We start from the raw sequence: 26,041 nt of genomic DNA on the forward strand, positions 1-26,041 counted from the left end.
ACACCCTATATTCAGTCTTTTTCATGTTCTTGTCACCTGCACTAATTTCTCACTACTGAAACAGCTAAAACTCTTATTGTTGCTTTGATACACTCCTGCCTTGACTATTGTAACTCTTTACTCATAGGCCTTCTCTTCTCTAAACTCTCCCCTCTTCAGTCCATCCTGAATGTTGCAGCCAGACTCCTCTTTCTTTCCAGCTGTAACATCAATGCCTCCCCCTGTGCCACTCACTACACTGGTTACCCATTCAGTCCAGAATACAGTACAAAATCCTCATTCTCACCCACATAGCTCTCCACCGTGCTGCACCTCCCTAACCCCCCGCTTTCATCTCTGTTTATCATCCAACACATTCTCTCTGCTCTGCTAATGATCTTACACAAACATCCCCTATAATCCGAACCTTTCACTCCTGTCTACGAGACTTTGTTCATGCTGACCCTGTTCTCTGCAATGCGATACCCCAAATTCTCAGACTTAAACCCAACATCCACAGATTTAAAAGTGCCCTAAAGACACATCTCTTCAGGCAGGCCTATAACATTCCCTAATTGGCCTCCACTACAACCACTTTGCCCCTTTTGAGACCCCTGGGTCTTGGAGATATCAAAACCTCAATATTCAGCAGTCTCCCCCTACTCTTTATGCACTTTAGATATTTGGAGATCAGCTAGTGACTGGTACACCCTCCTGTATGTAACCTAGCCTATTTATAAAACATGGCTGGACCATCATATCAATAAAGCACTTTGTGCCTTTGGAATTTGGCCTAGACACCATATAAATAAATATTATTATTATTATTAGTTACAAATGCACCATTAGAAGCTCGGATGCCCTCCCACAGGGCCTTAAAGGGGTATTCCACTGGCCAGCGTTTGGAAGTAAATGTTCCGAATGCTGTTTTCGCGCTGCGGGGGTCGGCCACGCCCTCTCAATGTATGTCTATGGGAGGGGGCGTGATGGCCAAATAGGCCCCAAAAATGCCTTGCTCTAGATCTCAATTTCAACCTGTGATGCGGTGATGGGGGCCACGGGTCAGGGTCGGTCATTAACCTACACAGCACTACAAAGCCTACATTGTATTAGCTGTTCTTCTATGGAGAGGAAAGGAGCAGGGAGAGAGGAAACCTTCACTGTAGAAAGCAAAGCAATGAAGAGGCTAAAAATACACATGCTGCAGGGGTCTTGCTAAACAGGTTTTCACAAATACTTCCCCCCCCCATCATTCCTCAGGAATCTTTTATTTTTTATTTTTTTTTATTTTTTTACTGGCAAGTGTGCATGTTCTCTACCTGCCAATTCTAGGCTTAGAATTATTTCTTACGGTTTTTCTAAACTCTTCCCATTACCAACAAATTTGCTAGTGGTTGCAGTTCTCTACCGCACGTAAATGAACATTTTTACTACATGACCCCTCTGACAAAATCCATGTCTGTCTTTATAATAACAACTGAGCGAAAAACTGAAAAAGGTGCTTATAACCAATTTATGGTGTTTTCAGTACAATGGTAGTACTACACCAGCACAAAATACTGCAACCCAGGCCCACCAACATTCCGCTACTTGAACATTCATTTTTCTTTTTCACCCAGGGTGCACTCATGCCATAATATGCTGACATGTCGGATGCCAACTTATCTGCACAAAGAGCAAAGGCCCCAAAGACTTTAATGGCTAGTAACTAAATTCAAGAAATTTTTTGAACGTATATGTATTTAAATTCTGACCCTAAAGTGCAGCACACCATGCTTTAGGAAGTCTAAACACATATACCCTATGGTCAGAAATCGTAGTGTGGAGACACCTATGCTTAAAGGGGTACTCCAGAGGGGGGGAAATTTCAAATTAACTGGTGCCAGAGAGTTATACAGATTTGTAAATTAAAAATCTTAATCCTTCCAGTACTTATCAGCTGCTGTATACGCCAGTAAAAGTTGTATAGTTCTTTTCTGTCTAACCACAGTGCTCTCTGCTGACACCTCTGTCCATGTCAGGAACTGTCCAGAGCAGTAGTAAATTCCTAAAGCCTGATGCTTAGGACAGTTCCTGACATGGACAGAGGTGGCAGGAGAGAGCACTGTGGTCAGACTGAAAAGAACTACACAACTTCCTATTGAACATACAGCTGATAAGTACTAGAAGGCTTAAGATTTTTAAATAGAACTAATTTACAAATCTATTGAACTTTCTGGCACTAGTTGTTTTGAAAATACTTTGCTCCCCCAGAGTACTCCTTTAAATGTTATTGGCTATTCCAGAAGATTATTTATAAAATGTATATTCTCACTTATGCTGCCATTAGATTACTTGATTTTATTATAACATCTTACTAGTAAACAGATTTTTAGTAGATTTTGTCAAAAAATATGATTCCTCAAATGGGATTCACCCCCATACAATCCCCATTAGTAAACATTTCTATCATTCAGTTTTCACTTTGTCACTGTGGATTACTTAGTACTTAGAGCAGGATGATAGGGGAAACTTTCATTTTGATTTTATTTTAGTACAAGGCCAAAACATAACAAAGAAAAAAAAAAGGTTCTGAAAACATTCCTGATGCATATCGGTATATAGATATACACAGAGAATCCGCAGCAAAAAATTGGAAAGTATATTAAACAATCTTATATGGGGTGGAAAAAGAGTCAGGATCAAGAGTCAATATTTGTACCATCCCTTAGAGGAAGGAGGGCTGGGTCTCCCAAATTTTCAGCAATACTTCATAGCATCCCAACTAACATTGGTTATTCAAGAGCAACAAACACTGTTGGATTATTTGAAAAGGGGGTGTAAGAAATATGGGTCCATATGGGAGTGGTTGGAGAGTGGGAGTTTGAAGAAGGGTGTAGAAGAGGAGAACATAGCTAAAGATTTATTGGTACAAGTATGGGATAGTATGAAGTCAGCAACAGTGATAATGAGTAGTGTGTGGTGTACCCCATTATGGGAAAATGAGAACTTCCCAGAAATAAAGAAAATCGCAGAATATGTGAATTGGGAAGATAAAGGAATTAGGTTGTTAGAGCAGGTTTGCACAAATGGGGAAATAATAGATTGGGAATGTTTGAGTGAACGCTTTAATCTAAAAAATACTAATTACTTTGGTTATGTACAGTTAAAAGATGCCTTGGGACAGGAAGAACCGAAAGGGAAATTAAAGGTAGGGTGTTATCACATTACAGAATATATTAAAAGTGCACAGGGGGGGAAAAAGAAAATAATGAGTACTTTATATAAAATGTTAGGTCAGAAGGGTTGGGAGGACGTAGTCAAACAGTTAGGACAGGCACTGGATATAGGTGGAATTTCAGAAGAAGAGTGGAAATTGGTGTTAAAGAATATTAGAAGAACAACGATCAATGCAAATAATAGGGTGTCTTTTTTGATGTTAGTATATCGGGCACAGTACTCACCGCAATTTTTGTATAAAATTAATGTTAGGGAAAATGCACTATGCCCCAAGTGTGGGTTTGAGGGAAGTAATTGGTTACATATGGTATGGAATTGCACGAAGTTGCTAAAATTTTGGAGTGTAGTATTTGAAACTATTAAAGCTAGAATAGGGGTGGTATTGCTCTTTAAACCAAAGGTTGCAATTTATGGACTAGGAACAATGGGAACTAAGCATGCTGATCTTATACTTGGAGTATTAGGAGTGGCAAAGAATTTGATTCTTAGGAAATGGTTGGCCCCAGCGGTTCCATCAAGGGATGAATGGTTAGGAGGTATAAATAAGGTTAGAACTTATGAGTTGTTGTGGTTCAAGGACAGTGAAAGAAATAAAAAAATCGAGAATAAATGGCTACCCTGGGAGAAAGGAGAAAGCAGATAGTGAAAAGGAGTAAAGAGTAAGAGAGGAGTAGGGAAAGGAAGGAAGTCATTGGATTTCGGGCAGGCTGTCTTAAGGGGAGGGAGGGAAAAGGGAAGGGGAGGGGTTTTGTTTTTTTGTTTTTTTGCTTTATGATAATGATGTAAGCATTAATGGACTTTGTATGTATCAAATTTATAATAAAAAAAAAAAAAAAAAAAACTTTCTGGCACCAGTTGTTTTGAAAATACTTTGCTCCCCCAGAGTACTCCTTTAAATGTTATTGGCTATTCCAGAAGATTATTTATGAAATGTATATTCTCACTTATGCTGCCATTAGATTACTTGATTTTATTATAACATCTTACTAGTAAACAGATTTTTAGTAGATTTTGTCAAAAAATATGATTCCTCAAATGGGATTCACCCCCATATAATCCCCATTAGTAAACATTTCTATCATTCAGTTTTCACTTTGTCACTGTGGATTACTTAGTACTTAGAGCAGGATGATAGGGGAAACTTTCATTTTGATTTGATTTTAGTACAAGGCCAAAACATAACAAAGAAAAAAAAAAGGTTCTGAAAACATTCCTGATGCATATCGGTATATAGATATACACAGAGAATCCGCAGCACTCCAGGGATAATTCAAAAGAGGTTTATTATCCCATGCAACACAAGTGATACAATGTTTCACTGGTCTCTCACTGGCTTTCTCAAGCATGCATAAGAAAGCCGGTGAGAGACCAGTGAAACGTTGTATCACTTGTGTTGCATGGGATAATAAACCACTTTTGAATTATCCCTGGAGTGCTGCGGATTCTCTGTGTATGCATTATCTGGAGAGACTATGACCGGGTCTGTACCGCCGTCACCCTCTCTACACCTCCTCACCTTGGGTTGTGCTGCCTACTACAATTTGAGCTGTATATAGATGTAGATAGATCTTCTAATATTTATGTATGACCATAAAGAGCATTCTTGCTCCAGAGCCCTGTGAGCTACACAGTAACTATACTACTACAGTAATATAAAATACCAAAAAAAAAAAATTGCAGCTTCTGTTTTGAAGCATGTTAATGTTAATACACAGACTTGTATCACTATACACAGCCTGCAGCGTAGTACATAACATATGGTAACGTTCATACACACAAACACATAGAACACTTTAAAGGGGACACTCCCTTTTGCTAGAAGAGTCCTCTAATGATGAGCTGTCCATGTGTTGTTCCACTGCTGAGACCCCCCAGTAGTCAGATGTAATATGTAGGGGAATCCAACAACAGGTTTTTTGGCACCTAGGACATATACCCTGCCAACTCCCCGTAACCACATCCTAGATCAACAACAGAGAAGAGAGCGTAAAGATCCTATCATTTCATTTCATTATCAACTAATTTTTTTTAATAAGCCAAATAATTACCTGCAGCCAGACAGAGATGAAGGAACATGCTATCTAATATCATTGGTATTTTTTTTAATTATTATTATTTAGGGAGTGCTATGTACTGTATCACTAGAAAGAAAGACAGAGGAAGAGACGGAGATAATATCATAAAAGTTTCTATTTGCATTCACAACATAGCCTCTGACTCATGACCTTCACTAACCTTTAAAAAAAAAAAAACATATCCCATACAAATACTGTCATGCAAATGCGGGCAACCCTGTAATTCCAAGTATTCCCTTTTCCAACATTTCACAAAGAAATCCAATTCTACAAGAAGTTTGGTTAAAAGTGATTTTTTTTTTGTTTATTTTAGAAACTGTTTTTAGAATCTAAACAGCATAAACATTTATTAAAACATATAAAAATAATAGGTTAAAAAAAACAGCAATATACATTTATATTTCTTCACTGACACGTGTCGATATTGTGAAAAAAGCACAGATAGAGAAATTGTGCATGCACAGTAAGTTGTGATCACTCTTTATCGGTAAGGAGAGGGCGAAGGAATCAAGAGACATTTTATACTTTGATGTACAGACCCGCTATGGTATGCATTTTCTTAAATATACATACAGCATTAAAAGCATCCTAAAAGGCCAAGTTTCTAATGTACAGCTCACATTTCAATTTGGAAGAAAAGCACTTATAGCAAGAACCCAAAAGTGTCTGTCTGTACTACAACACCTCTCAGGTTTAGATGGGAGTTGCAGTTCAGCCAAGAGCACAGGAGGTTTTGCGACATGAAATACTGAAATATTGCAACCTCCATTGGATCTCATTATAAATCACTATTACATGAATCTCAAGTATGTCCCATTATTCCCACCCTCCCTTGACTCAATATTTCACCTGAACATTTTCTGCTCCCTGAGTTCCCTTTTTTCACAACATGCACAGCTTTTGCACAGTTCTTGGGCTTTGTGGCTTTGATCTTTTTCAATGTTGCTGACCCCAGACTAAGTATGGCACAGTGCCTGTATGCACCTATGTAGCCCAATATTTTAGCAGGTCGCCTAAAACCCCAGTTGCACAACTTCCACCCAAGTTAGAGTTTACTATTCTCTTCATTCATTATCTGACTAACAAATGGCAGCACCCTCTGCTGGACAGGGGAAAAAACAGAGTTTTTCTGAAGGGCTTGTGCAGTTGTAGCTTGTCTCAGAGCAAAGAAACGACCAAAATCATGGCAGAACTCTGTGGGGAGACCCACGCTACAGTCTGTGTCCAAATATCAGGAAAAGACAAAAAAAATGACGGATTAATGTTCAATGTCCGTTAGTTCTTAATAACTCATTACACATAGTTGCTGGCTGGCCCAGATCTTGCTGCTGAATATTTGGCAGAGTAGGGTTTCTGATCCCTTGGTGGGCAGTTGCAGCACAGCATTCCACCACCTAGGATGAACAGGGCAGCTGCAGCCCATCCGATGTACAGTGATGCCCCCAGCTCTCTCTTCTGTGCTTCCATCACCAGTGGGTTGTAGAAGTCCCTGATGATGTTGTTTGCAGACCAGGAGACAGGGATCAGGGTAAGGATTCCAGCCACGATCATAATAATTCCACAGACAATCATGACCTTGGCTTTTGCGGACTCATCTTCTACGCAATTGGTGCACTTGCCTCCAATAATGGACAACATAACTCCCAGGAGACCAACAACGATGGCTATGACAATGAGGGCTCTGGCTGCCTGAAGATCCTGGGGCAGGGCAAGCATGGAGTCGTAGATCTTGCATTGCATCTGTCCAGTGCTTTGCACCACGCAGTTCATCCATAGTCCTTCCCACATGATTTGGGCCACCACAATGTTGTTACCGATAAAGGCAGTCACTCTCCACATGGGGAGAGCACAACAGACCAGGGAGCCCAGCCAGCCTACGATGGAAAGGGCAATGCCCAGGACTTGCAGACCTAAGGAGGCCATTGCTTTCTTCTTCCTTGCTGAGCTGAAGAATAAGAAGGATGTTGTAGCTTGGCTGATAAGGATGTAAGTGTGAGATGTGATCAAAGTAGGATACATATATCCCTGACACCCATGGGAGGAGTTTGTCTGCATTAATCCAGTTCTCCATCTCACAGAAACTCACCAGGAGCCATGAAACCAGTTGAGCTGGATTCTGTGTTTGTCACAACAATGAGTGGTTTCACCCACCCCTTACCTCCCCCATCTTCTAGGCAAAATTATCACTGGACTGTATGTGTCACCAGAGCCAAGAGAGACTCCTAGTATCAGATATGTTGCTAGAACATAAAAACAGAAAGTCTGGGGACAAGAAATGTATTATTCACAGGTAATTAGGTATGGATGCTGGAAAATGACTTCATCATAGTGTCCTCCACGTCACATGTGACTAATCCCGTAGGTGCTGTGTGGTGTGTCCCTAACTCACTGTAAGTTTAGTGTCTTTGTATATACTGTATAAGAAGCTACTGCACTACAAGGTGCAAACAACCAGGAACTAACCTGAACAAATATACCCTGAATGAGGTCTGAAATGAGGCCACCTCCACGTGGTGGATGGGGGACACGTTTTGATCAAAAGGTGTGCTAAGAGCCTCCATTTTTTGACCAAGAGTGCTGCTGCAACCTTCTTTTTTGTATATTCTGCATAAAGAATGTAAAATGTTTGAATTGAAAGAGAGATCGCTACCTGTAAAGCCAACTTTACAGTTATGGTACTAAAATAACCTTATGCTTTTCTAGAACAATTGTAAAAGAACAATTTGCAATCCTATGTGGAGGTCGACAGGTCGGAGGTTGAAAGTTGTTTTTATCACCCGAAAACTTTTTAAAGCCAAAAAAGTTAAACTTCTCCGAAGACCACCTCTTTGAGAAGACCCCCACTTATCCAGACCAGATTTTGTGTTAAAGGGGTACTACACCCCTAGACATCTTATCAGCTATCCAAAGGATAGGGGATAAGATGTCTGATTGTGGGGGTCCCGCCGCTGGGGACTCCCGCGATCTCAGCTGCAGCACCCCAGACATCCGGTGCTCGGAGCGAACTTCACTCCATGCTGGAAGACTGGTAATGCGGGTTAGAGGCTCGTGATGTCACGGTCACGCCCTGCTTGTGCATCATAGCCACGCCCCCTCAATGCAAGTCTATGGGAGGGGGGAGTGATGGCCGTAATGCCCCCCTCCCATAGACTTGCATTGAGGGGGCGTGGCCATGATGTCGCGAGCGGCGCACGGCCGTGGCATCACGAGCCTCGGGCGCTGCACCCGACGCTCTAAACGAATGCTGGGTGCAGCAGGGAGATCGCGGGGGTCCCCAGCAGCGGGACCCCTGCAGTCAGACATCTTATCCCCTATCCTTTGGATAGGGGATAAGATGTCTAGGGCTGGAGTACCTCTTTAAGGATTTTCAGTCCATCAAGCTTTTTTTTTCTTTGAGAAGACCATGGTCTTCTCAAGGAGGTTTTGCAATACTTCTACCATAAAACATATGGAATTAGATAAACCTTCCTCATTGTTCACGTTGAGCTGCATTTTTTTCACATAAATTACCCCATAACTGGGTTTGTCAATATCTGCAAAGTATTTCTCGATACACAGGAGCTGCACAGGGAACTTACCGTGGCCAGATGAAAGTTGGTATCAGCCCCTAGGCAATAGATTTTAAAAGGCCCCTCCCCAGTCACCGTATCATTTTATATACAGACCCACCGTCCCCACTGCCACTGAGGAAAACAAAGTAAAGCATGTTGAATTCTAATCGGCCAATAGGAGATAAGGTAGGTCATCCGCCTATCACCCTTAAATATTTCATGCTCAACTTCTGCATTTCTTAGCGGGCGAGGCATCAGAGCTTCATACAAGGAGGTTAGAGCTCTGAACCTTAGTAATAAAAGTTGCATAACAATAATATAGTTGGAAGTACACAGTGATTTCTTTTTTCACAGGAGTGTATTGGAAGTGCTGGAGGGGAACAGGTTTTAGAGGCTCCAGGCAAATTGCTGTTTATGCCCTCCCTATAATCTGATGCTGTAAATGATATACCGGTGTACTGCATGACTGCATTCTGGTATTAGGACTTGTGCCACACTATGTTATAACCAATGTGGTTGCCAACATTTTCAAGGGGATTCATCTTTTCTATGGCACATGACAGTATCACACAATAGTTGTTCTGCAACACCCCTGTATGTGGCTGTGACAGTTCATTGACATTTACATTCTGTGGGAATAATAAAAATCTCATTTGCAAGTGAAAGAGGTGACCTTCTAAGACGAGGCAGCAAAGTTTCCTGCCAGCCAAAGCCTCACCCTGTTTAAAAATAAAGGTATCAGTATTGTATTAACATCTCTGGCTCCTTGGCCTTTCTCCATCATGTAGACCAGCCAGCTGGGGAGTGAAGGGCTCAGCACTGTGCTTCTCCCAGCTCTAACAATCGATGGAGTCTGAACACCATGACCGCTCAAAATTTTTTACGTGTCTTTGTGACTTGTCAAAAGTTTTTATCAACACTGTCAAAAGTTTTTATCAACACTGAACGAAATATGCAAAATATATACTGATGCCTGGGTACTTTGTGCACCAGGATGTACATTTACGACCTGTACACGAAGGGAGTGCAGGAGCTGTGCTCTGTTCATGCACAGTGGGTCGCTGATGCTATCAGCAGCTGGGGACCCACCGGTAATGGCGGACTTCAGCGATTACATGGGTGCCCGCCATTAACCCATCAATACTGATCACGGTATTTGAAGCATTGCGGTGGCTTTGTCTGAATCTACACCTTTATCTGAATCTACACCTATAGAAAGCAGACTGACAAACATAATAATGACAACATTTGGAATTGATCACTGATCCCACCAGAAGCTGTTATGTTCTAAGAGTTTTGAGGGACAGATTAGATATTTGTTGTTTCAATAGTCCTCTCCAATGACGACATTTAAAGGGGTATTCCGGGCAAAAACATTTTATCCCCTATCCAAAGGATAGGGGATAAGATGTCTGATCGCGGCGGGCCAGCTGCTGAGACCCCCGCAATCTTCCTGCAGCACCTGCATTCTATGCGGGGACTGCGTCTCTTGTTTCGGAAACCTCCGGGTTTCCAGGACTGGGGATGTGACGTCACGCCACGCCCCCTCCATTCGTGTCTATGGGAGGGGGCGTGACGACATGAATGGAGGGGGCGTGGCGTGACGTCACGTCCCCTGTCCTGGAAACCTGGAGATTTCCGAAACTGGAGATTCAGCATCCGCATAGAATGCGGGTGCTGCAGGGAGATCGTGGGGGGTCTCAGCAGCAGGCCCCCTGCAATCAGACATCTTATGCTTTGGATAGGGGATAAAATGTTTTTGACCGGAATACCCCTTTAAGCCATTTTATTAATATACAAATAAGGCTAAAGTGCCAAGGGGGCGTTGCCCAGCATGGCAAGAGCCCAGGTAAGTCCAACCCATCTTCTCTTTATCTAGTAACTGTTCAACTGGGTAGGCAGATGTAAGTGGGCCATGGGGTGGTGATGCGCAGGATATCAGGCTGTAGTGTTTTTCGTTCGCAGTTTCTCTATGCGACATCACTGAGTGAATCTACCTCTGTTCTATAGTAAGCAGATTGACAAATACGATAATGACAACATTTGGGAGTTTTCATTCGCTGCTGACAGAATGAGAGTTATTATGGTAAGGCTTCAGTATAAATGTGAGGACTATTTGTTCTAAGAAGGTGCAGCCACTCCCTTCTTTCCCTGTGTTTTCATTTTCTGTATTTGTTGAATCACATACGGTAATTCTATATAAGAGATAAGTATCTGGAGCTTTATTTATAACAAAGATAAAACAGGATATTAATTTTATCAGTAGGTTGATTCACATTGTAAAGTGAGAAAGTTACCCATATAGCATGGTTCATAATGAAGCATAGGTGTCCCTCAGGTTATTTAGAGTTCTTTACACAGCACATTTGTGTGAGAAAATGTGAGACTAAGTCCCCTGGTGATGCCACCAGTTCTTACACTGGACTGAATGGAGATCCAGCACAGCAAAGTTGCAGTACCTGATACAGCCACTGCAACTTATACAGCACTGTGTCTGGTAAACAATGAACAAGAAGCGGCACTCGCTAGAGCACCATAGACTTTTGAGTCAGCTGATCAGTGGGATCACCAAGAGTCAGGTCCCAACCAAACGAATACTGATAGCCAAGGGTGTACATACCACAAAGGCCCACCATGCAGCTTCAATGGGGCCCATGGAAAGAGATTACCCAGCTTTACTTTGTGTCATCCCCTATGATACTGGGTAGATACAAATTGATCAGGATTCCGCATTGTAGCCAAAACTTGCTTCTGTCTTTAGGGTAGCAAAACCTTGAAACCATGGTGGAGGCCCATTTTGGTTTTCTATGATGGCCTATCCTAGGTATAGCTATCAGTATTAAAGTCTTGGAATATCCCTTTAAGGGCATGTTCACACTGCGGAATTCTGCGCAGTGAACATTCCCATCAGTGTGAATGGGTTTTCCACAAGACCCGTTCACACTGTGGAATTTCAGCAGCGGACAATTCCGCCGCTGAAATTGTTCCGCACAAAAGTCTGCAAGCACTGCATAGCCATCAATGGTGACGGAGCAGTGCCCCGCAGTCCTACCGCCGAAGTATTTTCATTGGCGGCCACCAGAAAGAATCTCCGCTCTCTGAATTTAGCGAGTGGAGATTCCGTAATGTGAACATACCCTAAGGGTAAAGGGTTCGATACTTTAGATCCTGGACGTCAGGTTATTCAGTGCTAACTCACTAACAGTCTCTTGGAATGGTATCCTCACCTGTTGTCAGGCTCTACCAGCAAGTTTCCACTTGTTTTTCCCCCAAAAAACGCCAAAACGGCCCCTATGGCGTTTTTTCATTGAAAAAATTCTGCCGCCAGATGTTAGCTGTGAATTAATGAGAAATCAGAAAATTCTTTTCCCACTTTGTGTTTTTCAGTTTGGCGTTTTTTTAATCCTTTGGACGTTTTTTTCTCTCTTTTTGGCCAATCCCCACTCTGGGCGTAAAATATGAATGAGTGATGTGAGTTTCTATTCACATCACTGGCCGGCCCGGAGTATAGTGCAAAGATATGAGCGCTGTATAGATATGGGGTGATCTGGCTATTAGTACAGGAACTACTACTACATTTTTTTCCATCACTACTGCATCCTTTTATTTTATTTTTTTTTTGGTACCCAATAAATTTTTAAAAAATGTCAAAGGGGCCAAGCATGCAATTTCCACTCAAAGGCAAAAAACGCCAGAAAAACACCAAACACGGGAAAATGCTGTGACATTTTTTTCTAGCTTTTTCTTGGGCCACAAAAAATGAAGTCAAAACTTAGCTTTAAGGGGTACTCCGACCCTAGGTATTAGGGATCGACCGATTATCGGTTTGGCCGATACTCACGATTTTGGACATTATCGGTATCGGCAATTACCTTGCCGATATGCCGACCGATAATGCCCTGTCCTGCCTCCCCTCCCCGAGACTACCGCCCCATTGCCTACTCCATCCCCGGTTTTATAATTATCTGTTCCCGGGGTCCGCACTACTTCTGGCTCCTGCGACGTCCTGCAGCGTCCTGCACGCTGTGCTGCGCAATGTTGAGTGACGTCCTCAACGCGACGTCAGAGCCAGAAGTAGCGCGGACTCCGGGATCCAGGAACAGGTAATTATAAAACTGGGTATGGGGGAGGCAATGGGGCAGCGGCGGTGGTGGTTGGACTAGGGAGGACCCCAGGACAGGCAGGAGGAGAGAAGCGGGCAGCAGCGGCGGTCTCTGGCCCCACAAAAGCCCACTTTAAATCACTGATCTGCAGCGGCTTCTGGGGTGGGGGGGGAATAGCCAATAACTTATACCGGAATATCGGTATAAGTTATCGGCTATCGGCCTGAAAGGTCACAGATTATCGGTATCGGCCCTAAAAAATCGATATCGGTCGATCCCTACTAGGTATCTTATCTCCTTTTCAAAGGATAGGGGATAAGATGCCTGATCACAGGGGTCCCGCCGCTGGGGACCCCCGTGTTCTCAGCTGCGGCACCCCAGATATTTGGTGCACGGCAGTGACGAGGGTGCATGGCCGTGACGTCATGAGCCTTCGGTGCGGAGCCCGATGCTATAAACGAAAGCCGGGTGCAGCAGTGAGATCGCGGGGGTCCCCAGCGGCGGGATCCTTTAGTTAGGGGATAAGATGTCTAGGGGCGTAGTACCCCTTTAAATTTCCACTACTGACATTCCCAATTTGTCAAACCTTTTTTGTTGTTGTTCAACACTGTATTACTGGTGTGAAGCTATCACCTGAGTATCTGCTATGATCTAGTCAGGGACCGGCATCCATGTTTGCTTTTGGGCAGAAGTTGAACATAGGGCATAACCTACAATGATGTCACATATAAACACCTGAACAAAGTAACTAAAAGCATACTGTACAATACAGTTCAGTATGCAACAGACATACAGCACAAATACGGTTTTAACTTAGTCTTAAATAGATACAGAAGGTGGTGAATATGGATTTGACAGCTATGATGTTAAACTTACGTGATGGGAGGGATCGAGTTTGGACAGGGCACATTCTGAAACCTCTCCCTATGACCCAAAGTAGTTTTTACTTCCTTTCTTGAATGAGAACAGAGCTCTCCCAGCGTGAGTTTTGTAAAAAACAATACCCAAAGAGTCTCTATTTTATGATTTGCACTGTGCAGGCAGCACATGTACATAGTGGTTTTCCTTCAATGTCTCGTGTATTTGTAAGTCATTGTAAAGTCAATGGTATACTATGGGCACATTTTGGTGAACACAATTATATAACAATTCTGACATACTAAACAGAGCAGGAGTGTCCAGATTATGCACTGGGGATGTCAGAGGAATTCAGTATTTTCCTATTTGGAAGGGGAGCGACTCATTTGTTGACCTCAGTTTTCCCTTTTGACTGGACTCCAGAGCTGTAATACAGTTTGATGTCAGATGATAAAGAGAAAGGAGTCAGAGAAAGTCAAAATCATCTTGTGCTTTGTCATAAAGATAAGAGACAGATAAAATCATTTGTTACAAAGACTCATACACCCGGTTCCCTTTGCACTAGTTTCTATATTATTCTGGAAAAGCACTACTGGAATGTTCATGTTTTGGCAATAAGAGTTCCGAGCTGGGTAAAGCTGTCCATAAGGCGGTTATGATGGGTCCAGACCAGCAGGAGTTACCATGAGTAGTGAGGTGCGTAGCTATAGTGGAAGCGTATGAGTTAGGAATGTCAGGGGGCTTGGGTGGAGAAGGTTAGAGTTCAGGGGTCTGTACTGTAGTTGGTAGGCATGGCGGCCATTTATAGCTTTATAAAATATGTCCTTGGCCATTTTTTGTGTTCTACGCTGGTGTCCTTGTTTACAGTGAGGATGGTAATAGATATGAGCTTCTCTATAGACTCCTATACACATTAGACATGAGTAAAATGTGTATGGCCAGCTTAAGGGAAAAAACCTTGAACTACCCGACGCTCCGGACGTCTTCTTCCCTGGGATCCATGCTCTCCGTCGTCGTCATCACGTCGCTACGCACGCCGCTCCTATTGGATGATGGGACGGCGTGCGCGATAAACGTGATGACGTCGAAGGAGAGCTCCGGCCATGCAGGGGATCCTGGCACGGAGCAGACACGAGGAGGCAGGTAAGGTCCCTCCCGGTGTCCTGTAAGCTGTTCGGGACGCCGCGATTTCACCGCAGCGGTCCCGAACAGCCCGACTTTCGCTTCAGACGCGGCAGTCAGCTTTGATCGCCGTGTCTGAACGGTTAATACAGGGCATCACCGCAGCAATCGGTGATATCCTGTATTAGCCGCGGGTCCCTGCCTTTGATGGCCGCAGGGACCGACCTGATAGGTGTGTATTCGCCGTATAAGACGCACCAACTTTTCCCCCCCAATTTTGTGGAAGAAAAAGTGCTTCTTCTACAGCGAAAAATACGGTAATGTACAGTATAAAGGGGAGTTATAGCATATCTGTGCTGATGCCACTGCAGCCTATATGATTGTATCTAGTTGTGTAAAGGTATTGTCTCGTCTACAACCTAAGGTTGTGAAGTTTGTAACCCATGAGAAGGGAATTAGCCATTAGTGCATATTTGTGCACAGTATGATACCTGCTGCACAGGTGCTTAGTATTCCCAGTTGCTGCACAAAATGTATAATGTGGCGCAGGTCACTTCATAAATTTGCGCAAAGCCCCTGGATATGTTCAGCGCAATAACTCAGTGGCGTTGCTAGGGTCGGTGTCACCCGATGCAGTAAAAAATGGTGTCACCCCATACTCATACACCCTTCCCCCAAATATTTTTTTTTTGCCTGCTGTGACAGCCTGTTGTGTGCAGAAATTATTTCCAGTATTAATAATCAAATGATAATCCATATGATATTCCAGTATGACCTAAGCAGTGGTAAGGTTATGCTGGAAATTGTTTTTTCACCCATTATTACTGCAGAATTTACAAGTGACTACAGCTTTAATGGGACAGTCAAGCAGCATACACAATGATATCAGTGACTACAGGTGACATCTTCTCTATAGTCTTTCCCTTATCTAATTCAGATGGTACATACCACCGGGACTTCATCCAGAAAAAATCATCTCTCTGCAGAATGTGACGCCCAAATGGCTCCTCACTATGTCAGTGCATTCTGATCCTTAATATGAAAACAATAATCATTATAACCCTGCTACACACTGCGCTCTCTGACTATAAAACTGCTACACACTGTACCCTCTGAATATAAAACTGCCACAGACTGTACCCTCTGAATATAATACTACCACACACTGCACTCTCTGAATATAATACTGCTATACACTGCACCCTCTCAATACAATACTGCCATACACTGCACTCTCTGAATATAATACTGCTACACACTGTACCCTCTGAATAAAAAATTGCCACACACTGTACCCTCTGAATATAATACTAACACACACTGCACTCTCTGAATATAATACTGCTATACACTGCACCCTCTGAATACAATACTGCCATACACTGCACTCTCTGAATATAATACTGCTATACACTGTACCCTCTGAATATTATACTGCCACACACTGTACCCTCTGAATATAATACTGCCATACACTGTACCCTCTGAATATAATACTGCCACACACAGTACCCTCTGAATATAATACTGCTATACACTGTACCCTCTCAATATAATACTGCCACACACTGTACCCTCTGAATATAATACTGCTATACACTGCACCCTCTGAATATAATACTGCCACACACTGTACCCTCTGAATACAATACTGCCATACACTGTACCCTCTGGATATAATACTACCACACACTGCACTCTCTGAATATAATACTGCTATACACTGTACCCTCTGAATATAACACTGCCACACACTGTACCCTCTGAATATAATCCTGTCATATACTGTATCCACTGAATATAATACTACCACACACTGCACTCTTTGAATATAATACTACCACACATTGTACCATCTAAATATAATACTACCACACACTGTACCCTCTAAATATAACACTGCAACACACTGTACCCTCTGAATATCATACTACCACACACTGTACCCTGTCCTGTGCCCTCATCATATTAATCCCCCCTGTCCTGTGTCCCCAACATAATAATAATAATGCCCCCTGTCCTGTGCCCACACATAATGATAATGCCTCGTCCTCTCCCCCCCCCCCACATAATTCCCTCTGTCCTGTGCCCTCCATAAAATACTAATGCCCTCGTCCTTCCCCCCATGTAATCCTGTGCCCCTCACATATAGTTCCCCCTGTCATGTGCCACATATAATGCCCCCTGTCCTGTGTCCCTCACATATAATACCCTGTCACCTGTGCCCCTCTGATATAATGCCCCCTGTGATGTGCCCCTCACTTATAATGTCCCCTGTCCTGTGCCCCTCACATATAATGCCCCCTGTCCTGTGCCCCACAGATATAATACCCCCTGTATAATGCCCCCATAGTGCCCCAAACATAGTAAAAGAAAACAACAATTATACTGACCTAATCCACTTTACCACGAGCAGGTCTCTCCCTTGCTTCTGGCTTGCAGCATGTGAGCCGCAGGAACAGGATCTCGGGCAGGCATGATGATGTGACATCCTCGCACCGGCGAGCCGAGGATCACGTCCCTGTAGTTCACATGCTGCAAGCCAGAAGTGTCTGCAGCGTATGAGTGAATGGAGGAGCGGGAGCTGACCGCTGCCACTCCACCATTCTAGTGTACTGCCCCCCCCCCCCCCCCCCCATAGCAACGCTACTGCAACAACCAGTGCATCAGGTAACAATGCCCCCTAAAAGTGCACAACAACAAAAATGACAAATCCTGGGCAAGCAACATAAAAAAAACCCATAAAAGTGCAAATTTAGATGTCAAATAAAAACACTGTGCACAAAATTTTGCAAGCATATGCCAGTTGATAAATCCCCCCCCCTCTATAATGTTCTAACTGTTTAGTTAAGTTTAGACTTTTTACAACTTTACTCTGTGTCACATGTGATGTTTTATACTTACATGAGGTGTTTATGTGACCTTTATAGCTCGTCTGTCAAGAGATATCTTATATTCACATTCAAGAGATTTCTTATATTACCCAATACAGGATATAGACAGAATGTCGCTAAATCGTGATAGCAGGTGAATATTAAAGAAGTGGACAATACTTCCTAATGTATCTGGATGAATACATCAATTTTTTTAGTTCTTATTAAAAAGGAATTCCAGTTTTGGAGATATCCCCTGTAGGTATTTTTGTATATACACAGGATATGCCATAATTGCTTCTGCAACTCCCATAGACTTGAAAGTGCGTCTCATGTTCATTTAGCCCTCATCTAGATACAACTATTCCCTTGTGGTGCCACGGGGTGTTAGAAGAAATACCTGATCACTTTGTGATGCCAGGGCACCGTTATGTTAAACATATATATATATATATATATATGTTATACATATATATGTTATACATATATATATATGTTATGTTGTGGACAATCAATTATTTCCTATCTCCCTATAGCTCTTGGGAAGGGTGGCGGTAGGACAAGCATACAGAGAATAGCCCTCACCCTGGCGTCACGAATAGAATGGGTTAAGCAAGCATCCTTTAGTAACCGCACAGCTACACCCCCATATACCCTACACCCCTCAAGCTACCACAAATACAACCATAATTAATACAACAGCAAGTCTTTTGGTGGGCCCAACTCCTTGTGCTGCCAAGCTGCCCAAAACAGTCCAAAGCCACAGGACAGCTATTGGTGCTGGGACACCACACTCTAATATATCAGTAATATAAGAATTATTCTATTCTAATCCACAGGTTGCTGGGCTGTGAAGTGATACATTATTGAAGGCTGGTGGGACACAGATTTGTCGGATTTGTACAGGTGTGTTCACTGTAATTGGAAAATTCCAGCAGATTGTGAAATGGTGCCTTCAGGGAGGGGCCCTGGCATTTACTCTGGTTGTCACAGATTCACACAGAGCAATAATATTGTCAGTGATCAGCATGCAGCCTGTATATGTGATTCTCAAGACGAGACACTAAGGGTCCTAATAAAAACTCTTAGTACAATCTACGGCTACATTCACACTACCGTTGCACCCCGTCAAGAATGGCCATCAAACTTGCATATATTTTTCATTTTTTAGTTTGACGCCCGTCATTTTGACTGGGCGCAACGGGCAACAGCGGGTCCCGATGCACCCCATTATAGTCAATGGGGTTCGTCGGGCACTGCTGTTTTTCAGTGAAATTGTGCGCGAGAAAAATATTTTTTTCTCCCGCTATTCTCTCCGGCGGCCCCGACAGCTGTCACACTACCGTGTGATAACGGTAGTGTGAAAGGGGTCTTATAAAGCACACCATTCATGATTTCTTCATCACTGTTTTTTTAATTGCCCCAAAATCCTAAAATAAACCCTAGTGTAAAGTAAAGGTGAACAGAATCTTGATGTAGTAAGTCTCCATGTCTGAAAAAGGAGACCAAAATCTGTTATTAATGCAGAAGTATAGAAGCCAAAGCTGCTTGGCACCGAGTATCACTTTTGCGGAGAAAATAACATGTAGTTTCCATACACTGTACAATGCATCTGTAGCAGGCAGTGCTAAACATCCAAAGAAACCAGTGAAAACAGGATAGTAGGAAGTAGCAATAACATAGAAACTCACCCCAATTTGATGCAAATGTGAATATTCCTTTTATTTACTCATAAGGTGCCGGTTACATCGGGATATAGAGAAGAAAAACACATTGTGCTCCTTCAAGTTTAGAGGAGCAGCAACGCATTAGGCATGACCAAGCAGCATTTGACCGTGAAATGGAGCCGCCACATACGCAACAATGGGCTCCCCCAACCTCAGAGGAGCAGCGACGGCTCAGTTTCATGGCCAACCGCCGCTTGGTCACGCCTTAGGCGTAACCAAGTGGTGTTTGACCACAAAAAATCAATTTTTTTTTGTGAAAAAAACACGTGGAAACTCAGCCTAAGGGTTGGGTCACACGTAGCACTTCCACAGCATATCTGATGCGCTACTGGTCATCCCTAGAGTGTGCCTCATGCTGTGCCCGTGTGTCCTGCTCGCAGCAGTAATCCTCTGCTAAGAGCAGACACAAAGGGAGCTTTGAGAAGCGCAGATGTGCTGCTCCCCCTGCTCCCTGAGCTACACCGAGAGCACCTGCACATGCGCGAGCGACTCGCAGCTCCCTCTGTGACTGCTTGTAGTGGCGGATTGCTGCTGCAAGCAGGACACGTGGGCACAGATGAAGACAAACTCTAGGGATGGGCAGTAACGCATCCACAGCGTCAAATACACTGTGGATGCACTACGTGTGACCCTACCCTAAAACAGGCAGACTCTTGACTGATGTGACCGTTGGTCAAGTAGGTCAACACTCATTTAAGGAGCGATCAGTGAATGGCTTCCATGTCAGCCACACATCCCCTATTACATCCAATGAATAAAAGAATGTGATCAGCCAATGAACAAGCATTTGCTCATTCATCAGCTGATCGCTCGACCTACTGCACAAGGCAATATGAGCCAATAATGCCTATTCAGCCAATAACCCCTCCGTGTGATGAGTTTTTTATGGTCTTTGCCCAATGATCTGGCAGCACATTTCTAGCCATATGTTTACTTAAAGCGTACCTGTCAGATCCAGCCAAAAAATGTTTTTAAATATATCACTCAGTACCTAATCCTGACCATGTACATCTAATTTTTATGTGTCTAGCACCTTTATTTATTTTTTTATTACACTTTTGATTTAGCTCACTAGTCTGAATTCCTCTCAAAGGGAGGGGGTGTGGCCTCACTGTGCAGGTCTCCGCCCCCCTCCCTCAGTATGCTGTCTGCTCACATCTCCCCTAGCATTAGCAAAACTACAACTCTCAGCTTGTCCTCACTGGCAGTAGCGGAACACAAGCTGACAGTGGGAGGATTTTTCCTCCAGCTGTGAGCCCTGCGCTCACAGCTGTCAATCAAGTAAGTGTGTCCATGACATAGGTGATGATGCATGGACACCGTAGGACTAGTATGTGTACAAGCGGGCAAGGGGGGACAGTTGTTTGACTGGCTTTTTCAGTATGAAATACTGAAAATTTTCTAATGAAAGCAATTGCAAAACCTATTGGTTTTGTATGCCTTACAACATATCAAAAGTTTTTGTATCTAACAGTGCCCATTTAAAGCATCCAGTTTCGTATTTCATGCCCCTTTGAGAATTAATTATTGCCGGAGGCTCATGCCATGAAATACAAAACAAGATTTTGCTCTTGGCACTAGGGATCGACCGATATCGTTTTTTTAGGGCCGATACCGATAATCGGTGCAGGTTAGGGCCGATAGCCGATAATTTATACCGATATTCCGGTATAAGTTATCGGCTATTTAACCCCCTGCCACACCGCTGCAGATCATTGATTTAAAGCGGGCGCTTTAAATCAATGATCTGCAGTGGCTTTTGCGGGGCCATAGGCCCCGCCACCCGCTTCTCTCCCCCTACCTGTCAGGGTGGTCCGGGCCATCCTTCCTTCCTTCCTGTAGTGTCCGGGGGCATTCCGGGTGAAGAGTGAACCGGTCCGGGCTGTCCTTCTTCTCCGGCGGTCATCTTCTCCACTCCGGGCAGGCTCCGGCCTAGTACGCTGCATAGACGCCGCTGCGCAGTGACGCCCGTGCGCAGCGACGCACCTGATGTCACGGCATAGCGGCGTCTATGCAGTGTACTAGGCCGGAGCCTGCCCGGAGTGGAGAAGATGACCCCCGGAGAAGGACAGCCCGGACCAGTTCACTCTTCACCCGGAACGCCCCCGGACACTACAGGAAGGAAGGATGGATGGCCCGGACCACCCCCATTACGGGTAAGTTTAATTTTTTTATTGACTCGGAGTGTGGAGGAGGGGCCCGACCGGTATAGCGGTATGGGCAAAAATCCATACCGGTATACCGCCCAGCATCACGGTGGGGGGTGCAACGCGGTGCGGTGGGTCGGGGGTGCGGAGCGGCGGGTCGGGGGGGTGGCGGTCGCGATGCGGGGGGCGGGGCATTATCGGCTTATCGGCAAGGTAATTGCCGATACCGATAATACCCAAAATCGTGATTATCGGCCGATAATATCGGCCATACCGATAATCGTCGATCCCTACTTGGCACCCCTGGCAAAAAGCTGATTTTGCCAGCAAAAGTTTCAACCATCCAAACCTGCCAAATGTAGTATTAGATAATAGCCATTCAGGAGGCCTATTGGGTATTTTCCTTTTTGACATCAATCCTTTAGATCCAAGCTGTAATACATAATTCCACAGCATAACTATTAATTCATTTTACATCTACATTAATTTTGAATACTTTGGTATTCTTCCTATTCTAACTCCACGCAGTCTGTGTCCTCACAAAGAGTGTTCTGCACTGCACCGATTAGAGCGTTCTGCACTCATTTAGCACTGAATTCCACAATGTGACATCTGTCAGCAATTACAATTATCTGACACCATAAGTAAAGACTGTGAAGATGATGGCATGCTGACCAATACTGGACATTCCACCAGTTCAATGTCCTTATTAATGATGATTCTACCAAAACAAAATATATACATTTCTTAAGAACGTAGTATTCAGGGTAAAGACATTCCTATGTAAGTTGTAATACAGTTAAAGTGGATGGCAAATTGTGAGCTCAGAGTAGATTTTAAGTCAGTAGTTAGGTCATTGTATTAGAAATGAGATGGGATCTGTGACTACAACTACAAAAGTTAGCCAAAGCTGCCATCGACAGGACCGCCAACTATCTATTTTATATGGGGGGCCTCAAACTCTTCCCTGATAAATGATAACGGGGAAGAGAAGAATCAAGAATATTAGAATCTTGAATTTGAGGCGACACTGGAGCTGTTTGGCGGTGACCTCCCTTCTCCCCATCCAAAACACATGAGCTCTTGGCCAAACTGAACGTTAATGTGCATGGAGCGGATGGGAGAGATCGCTGTTTTGGCCGACAGCTACTGAAGGTACATGAGCACCCTTAGCTACAGTGAGTACAGGGGGCAAGACTGAACCCATTTCCTTTGTAATAATTAGGTTAGGCTCCTTTTATGTACACTGTTTTATAGTAATTTTCCATAGTTTATATATTCTGCAGCACTGTATAGCTATTACAGATCACATCTCAATCACCACCAAAATCCCATAGATAGCTGCTCAACCCATCAGAATATTTCTGGGACCTGGAAGAAAACCAAAGTAACCTTTGCAAACACAGACCATAAAGACTACTGCAATGCAGAAACTACATTGTAAAAGAAATACCTGTCTGTCTGGTTTCTAAGTAAACATAAAAAGGTTTCCTTACATATACACAAACTCAAATAAAGCACAAACTAACATCAGACTTCTCACACCAGGCTGATTTGTTTCTTTGGCCCATTCGGTTGCTATTACATATTGGGGGAGTTTATCAATGCTTGACACCATAAACCTACCAGAAAAAACAAATTTCCGAGCAACACTAAAAAACATTCTGCACAAAACACTAAAGCTAACACATTTTTCAGAAGAAAAAAGGCTTGTGCTAAAAGTTGTGACTTTTTTATAGTGGTTTTCTGGTGTCAAGTAGAGATGAGCGGATTTTTGAAAAATGTGATTCGGCCGATTCGACACATTTTCCAAATTTATGTGCGGCGAATCGCTATTAAAAACGTCTGTTTCTGGCCTACAGAGAGCCTCAATAGGGATGTAGAACACTTTTCCTTGCTGTAACACGCATAGGGAGTGTGCTGGGTTAGTGAAATAATACCGTTATTCAGTATGACATGCAGATTATTTTTGAAATGTCCTTCATGCCATGAGAATGTAGTGATAAGAGATACCTTCCATTCTGGACTTCTTACCTGGCTTTTATGGATCACAATTATTTCATTAAATTCTATTAAATTTTTTTTCAAAATTCACAAGTCACTTTTCATAAATTATAAAACTTATTTAAACAAAGTCTGCAAACTACAAGGCTCTTATAACAGCGATTAGATAAGTGCTAAACATTGTTACATGATGTGCATTACAGACAGAGTTGTAGCTAGCTCTGTTTGATCCTGAGGCGAGAACAGAGAATTGTACGGCCCCCCCCCCCCCCCATTTTGGCTTGGGGCGCCCCTTGGAAAAAATAAATAAATTAGCGGGACACCCTTACCGAATAATTCTAAAATATGTATCGTATCTAGATTACAGTACGGTTTTATGCAGCGACTCACAAATGACATATCCACTGATCAGAGTCAGTCTTTTTTTGTTCCGAATCCGGCACAGGCCATCAAGGAAGCCCTGGAGGGGATAGAATAGGACCGGAGGGGCACATGACAGGGGGATTATGCCAGGAAAGGGTTAATGGTCGGAGGTTAAGGGAAGGTGAAGAAGGGTTAATTGTATAGGGGTTGCAGCTGGATAGGCAGTAAGGGGTTAACAGACAGGGTTAAAAGCAGGGCAAGGGGAGGAGTCAGGAGAGGGTTAAAAGGCTGGGGCTAAGGGGAGGCGCATGGCCAGAAGAAAGTGAAGAAGCCCCTTACCTGTCTGCAGCCTCACCAGTATTATGTCCTTGGAGGAGTTGCTACGGAGAGTCAGGGATGAGGCCCTCCGGCGGGGTCCAGGGTGGCTGGAGGCGCAATTTTCATCCCTGATGGCTCCTGCGGTGTTGCCAGCGCCCAGCGCTCTCACTCGCCGGTGAGCTTGTCCCCGACGTCCTCTTCTTGTCCACGGCGCCAGCGGGTAAGTCCTTCCCCAGCCCCTGCATGTAGGAGCCGTGGGTCTGAAGGCAGGAGGCTGGGGGAGACTTCCGCCAGTAGTGCTGCTCTGCGCGCGCGCCGGGTCTTTGCGATTTAAAGGGCCGGTGCGCCACTGATTGGCGCATGGGTTTTAATCAGTATCTTCACCTGTGCACTTCCCTATAATACCTCACTTCCCCTGCACTTCCTTGCCGGATCTTGTTGCCATTGTGCCAGTGAAAGTGTTTCCTTTTGTGTTCCTAGCCTGTGTTCCAGACCTCCTGCTGTTGCCCCTGACTACGATCCTTGCTGCCTGCCCTGACCTTCTGCTACGTCCGACCCTGCTCTTGTCTACTCCCTTGTACTGCGCCTATCTCAGCAGTCAGAGAGGTTGAGCCATTGCCGGTGGATACGACCTGGTTGCTACCGCCGCTGCAAGTCCATCCCGCTTTGCGGCGGGCTCTGGTGAAAACCAGTAGCAACTTAGAACCGGTCCACCGACACGGTCCACGCCAATCCCTCTCTGACACAGAGGATCCACCTCCAGCCTGCCGAATCCTGACAGTAGATCCGGCCATGGATCCCGCTGAGGTCCCGCTGCCAGTTGTCGCTGACCTCACTACGGTGGTCGCCCAGCAGTTGCAACAGATAGCGCAACAAGGCCACCAGCTGTCTCAACTGACCGTGATGCTACAGCAGCTTCTACCACAGCTTCAGCAACCATCTCATCCGCCAGCTCCTGCACCTCCTCTGCAGCGAGTGGCCGCATCCAGCCTCCGTTTATCATTGCCGGACAAATTTGATGGGGACTCTAAATTTTGCCGTGGTTTTCTCTCACAATGTTCCCTGCATTTGGAGATGATGTCGGACCAATTTCCAACTGAAAGGTCAAAGGTGGCTTTCGTGGTCAGCCTTCTGTCTGGTAAAGCCCTTTCATGGGCCACACCACTCTGGGACCGCAATGATCCTGTCACTGCCTCTGTACACTCTTTCTTCACGGAGATTCGAAGTGTCTTTGAGGAACCAGCCCGAGCCTCTTCTGCCGAGACTGCCCTGCTGAACCTGGTCCAGGGTAATTCTTCTGTTGGCGAGTACGCCATCCAATTCCGTACTCTCGCCTCCGAATTGTCCTGGAATAACGAGGCCCTCTGCGCGACCTTCAAAAAAGGCCTATCCAGTAACATCAAAGATGTGCTGGCCGCACGAGAAATTCCTGCTAACCTGCATGAACTTATTCATCTGGCCACCCGCATTGACATGCGTTTTTCCGAAAGGCGTCAGGAGCTCCGCCAGGATATGGACTTTGTTCGCACGAGGCGGTTTCTCTCCCCGACTCCTCTCTTCTCTGGTCCGCTGCAATCCGTTCCTGTGCCTTCCGCCGTGGAGGCTATGCAAGTAGACCGGTCTCGCCTGACACCTCAAGAGAGGACACGAAGCCGCATTGAGAACCTATGCCTGTACTGTGCCAGTACCGAACACTTCTTGA

At 44.2% G+C, this 26,041-nt stretch overlaps 1 protein-coding gene and 1 long non-coding RNA gene across 2 annotated transcripts in view; both read right to left on the reverse strand.

The window, feature by feature from the left end:
* The window catches only part of LOC130356688 (uncharacterized), a 214,754-nt gene that overhangs the window by 30,798 nt on the left and 157,915 nt on the right, over positions 1–26,041 (reverse strand). The window lies entirely within an intron of this gene.
* Positions 5,557–7,366, reverse strand: CLDN4 (claudin 4). The gene has a single exon (XM_056558539.1). The coding sequence runs from the start codon at positions 7,326–7,328 to the stop codon at positions 6,567–6,569; it is 762 nt and encodes a 253-aa protein (XP_056414514.1). The 5' UTR covers positions 7,329–7,366; the 3' UTR covers positions 5,557–6,566.

The sequence above is a fragment of the Hyla sarda genome, chromosome 2 (genome assembly GCF_029499605.1).
Source record: "Hyla sarda isolate aHylSar1 chromosome 2, aHylSar1.hap1, whole genome shotgun sequence".
NCBI classification, from domain to species: Eukaryota; Metazoa; Chordata; class Amphibia; order Anura; family Hylidae; genus Hyla; species Hyla sarda.

Excerpts from the sequence above, each read along its gene's own strand:
- CLDN4 (XM_056558539.1), bottom strand. The coding sequence starts at position 7,328 with ATGCAGACAAACTCCTCCCATGGGTGTCAGGGATATATGTATCCTACT.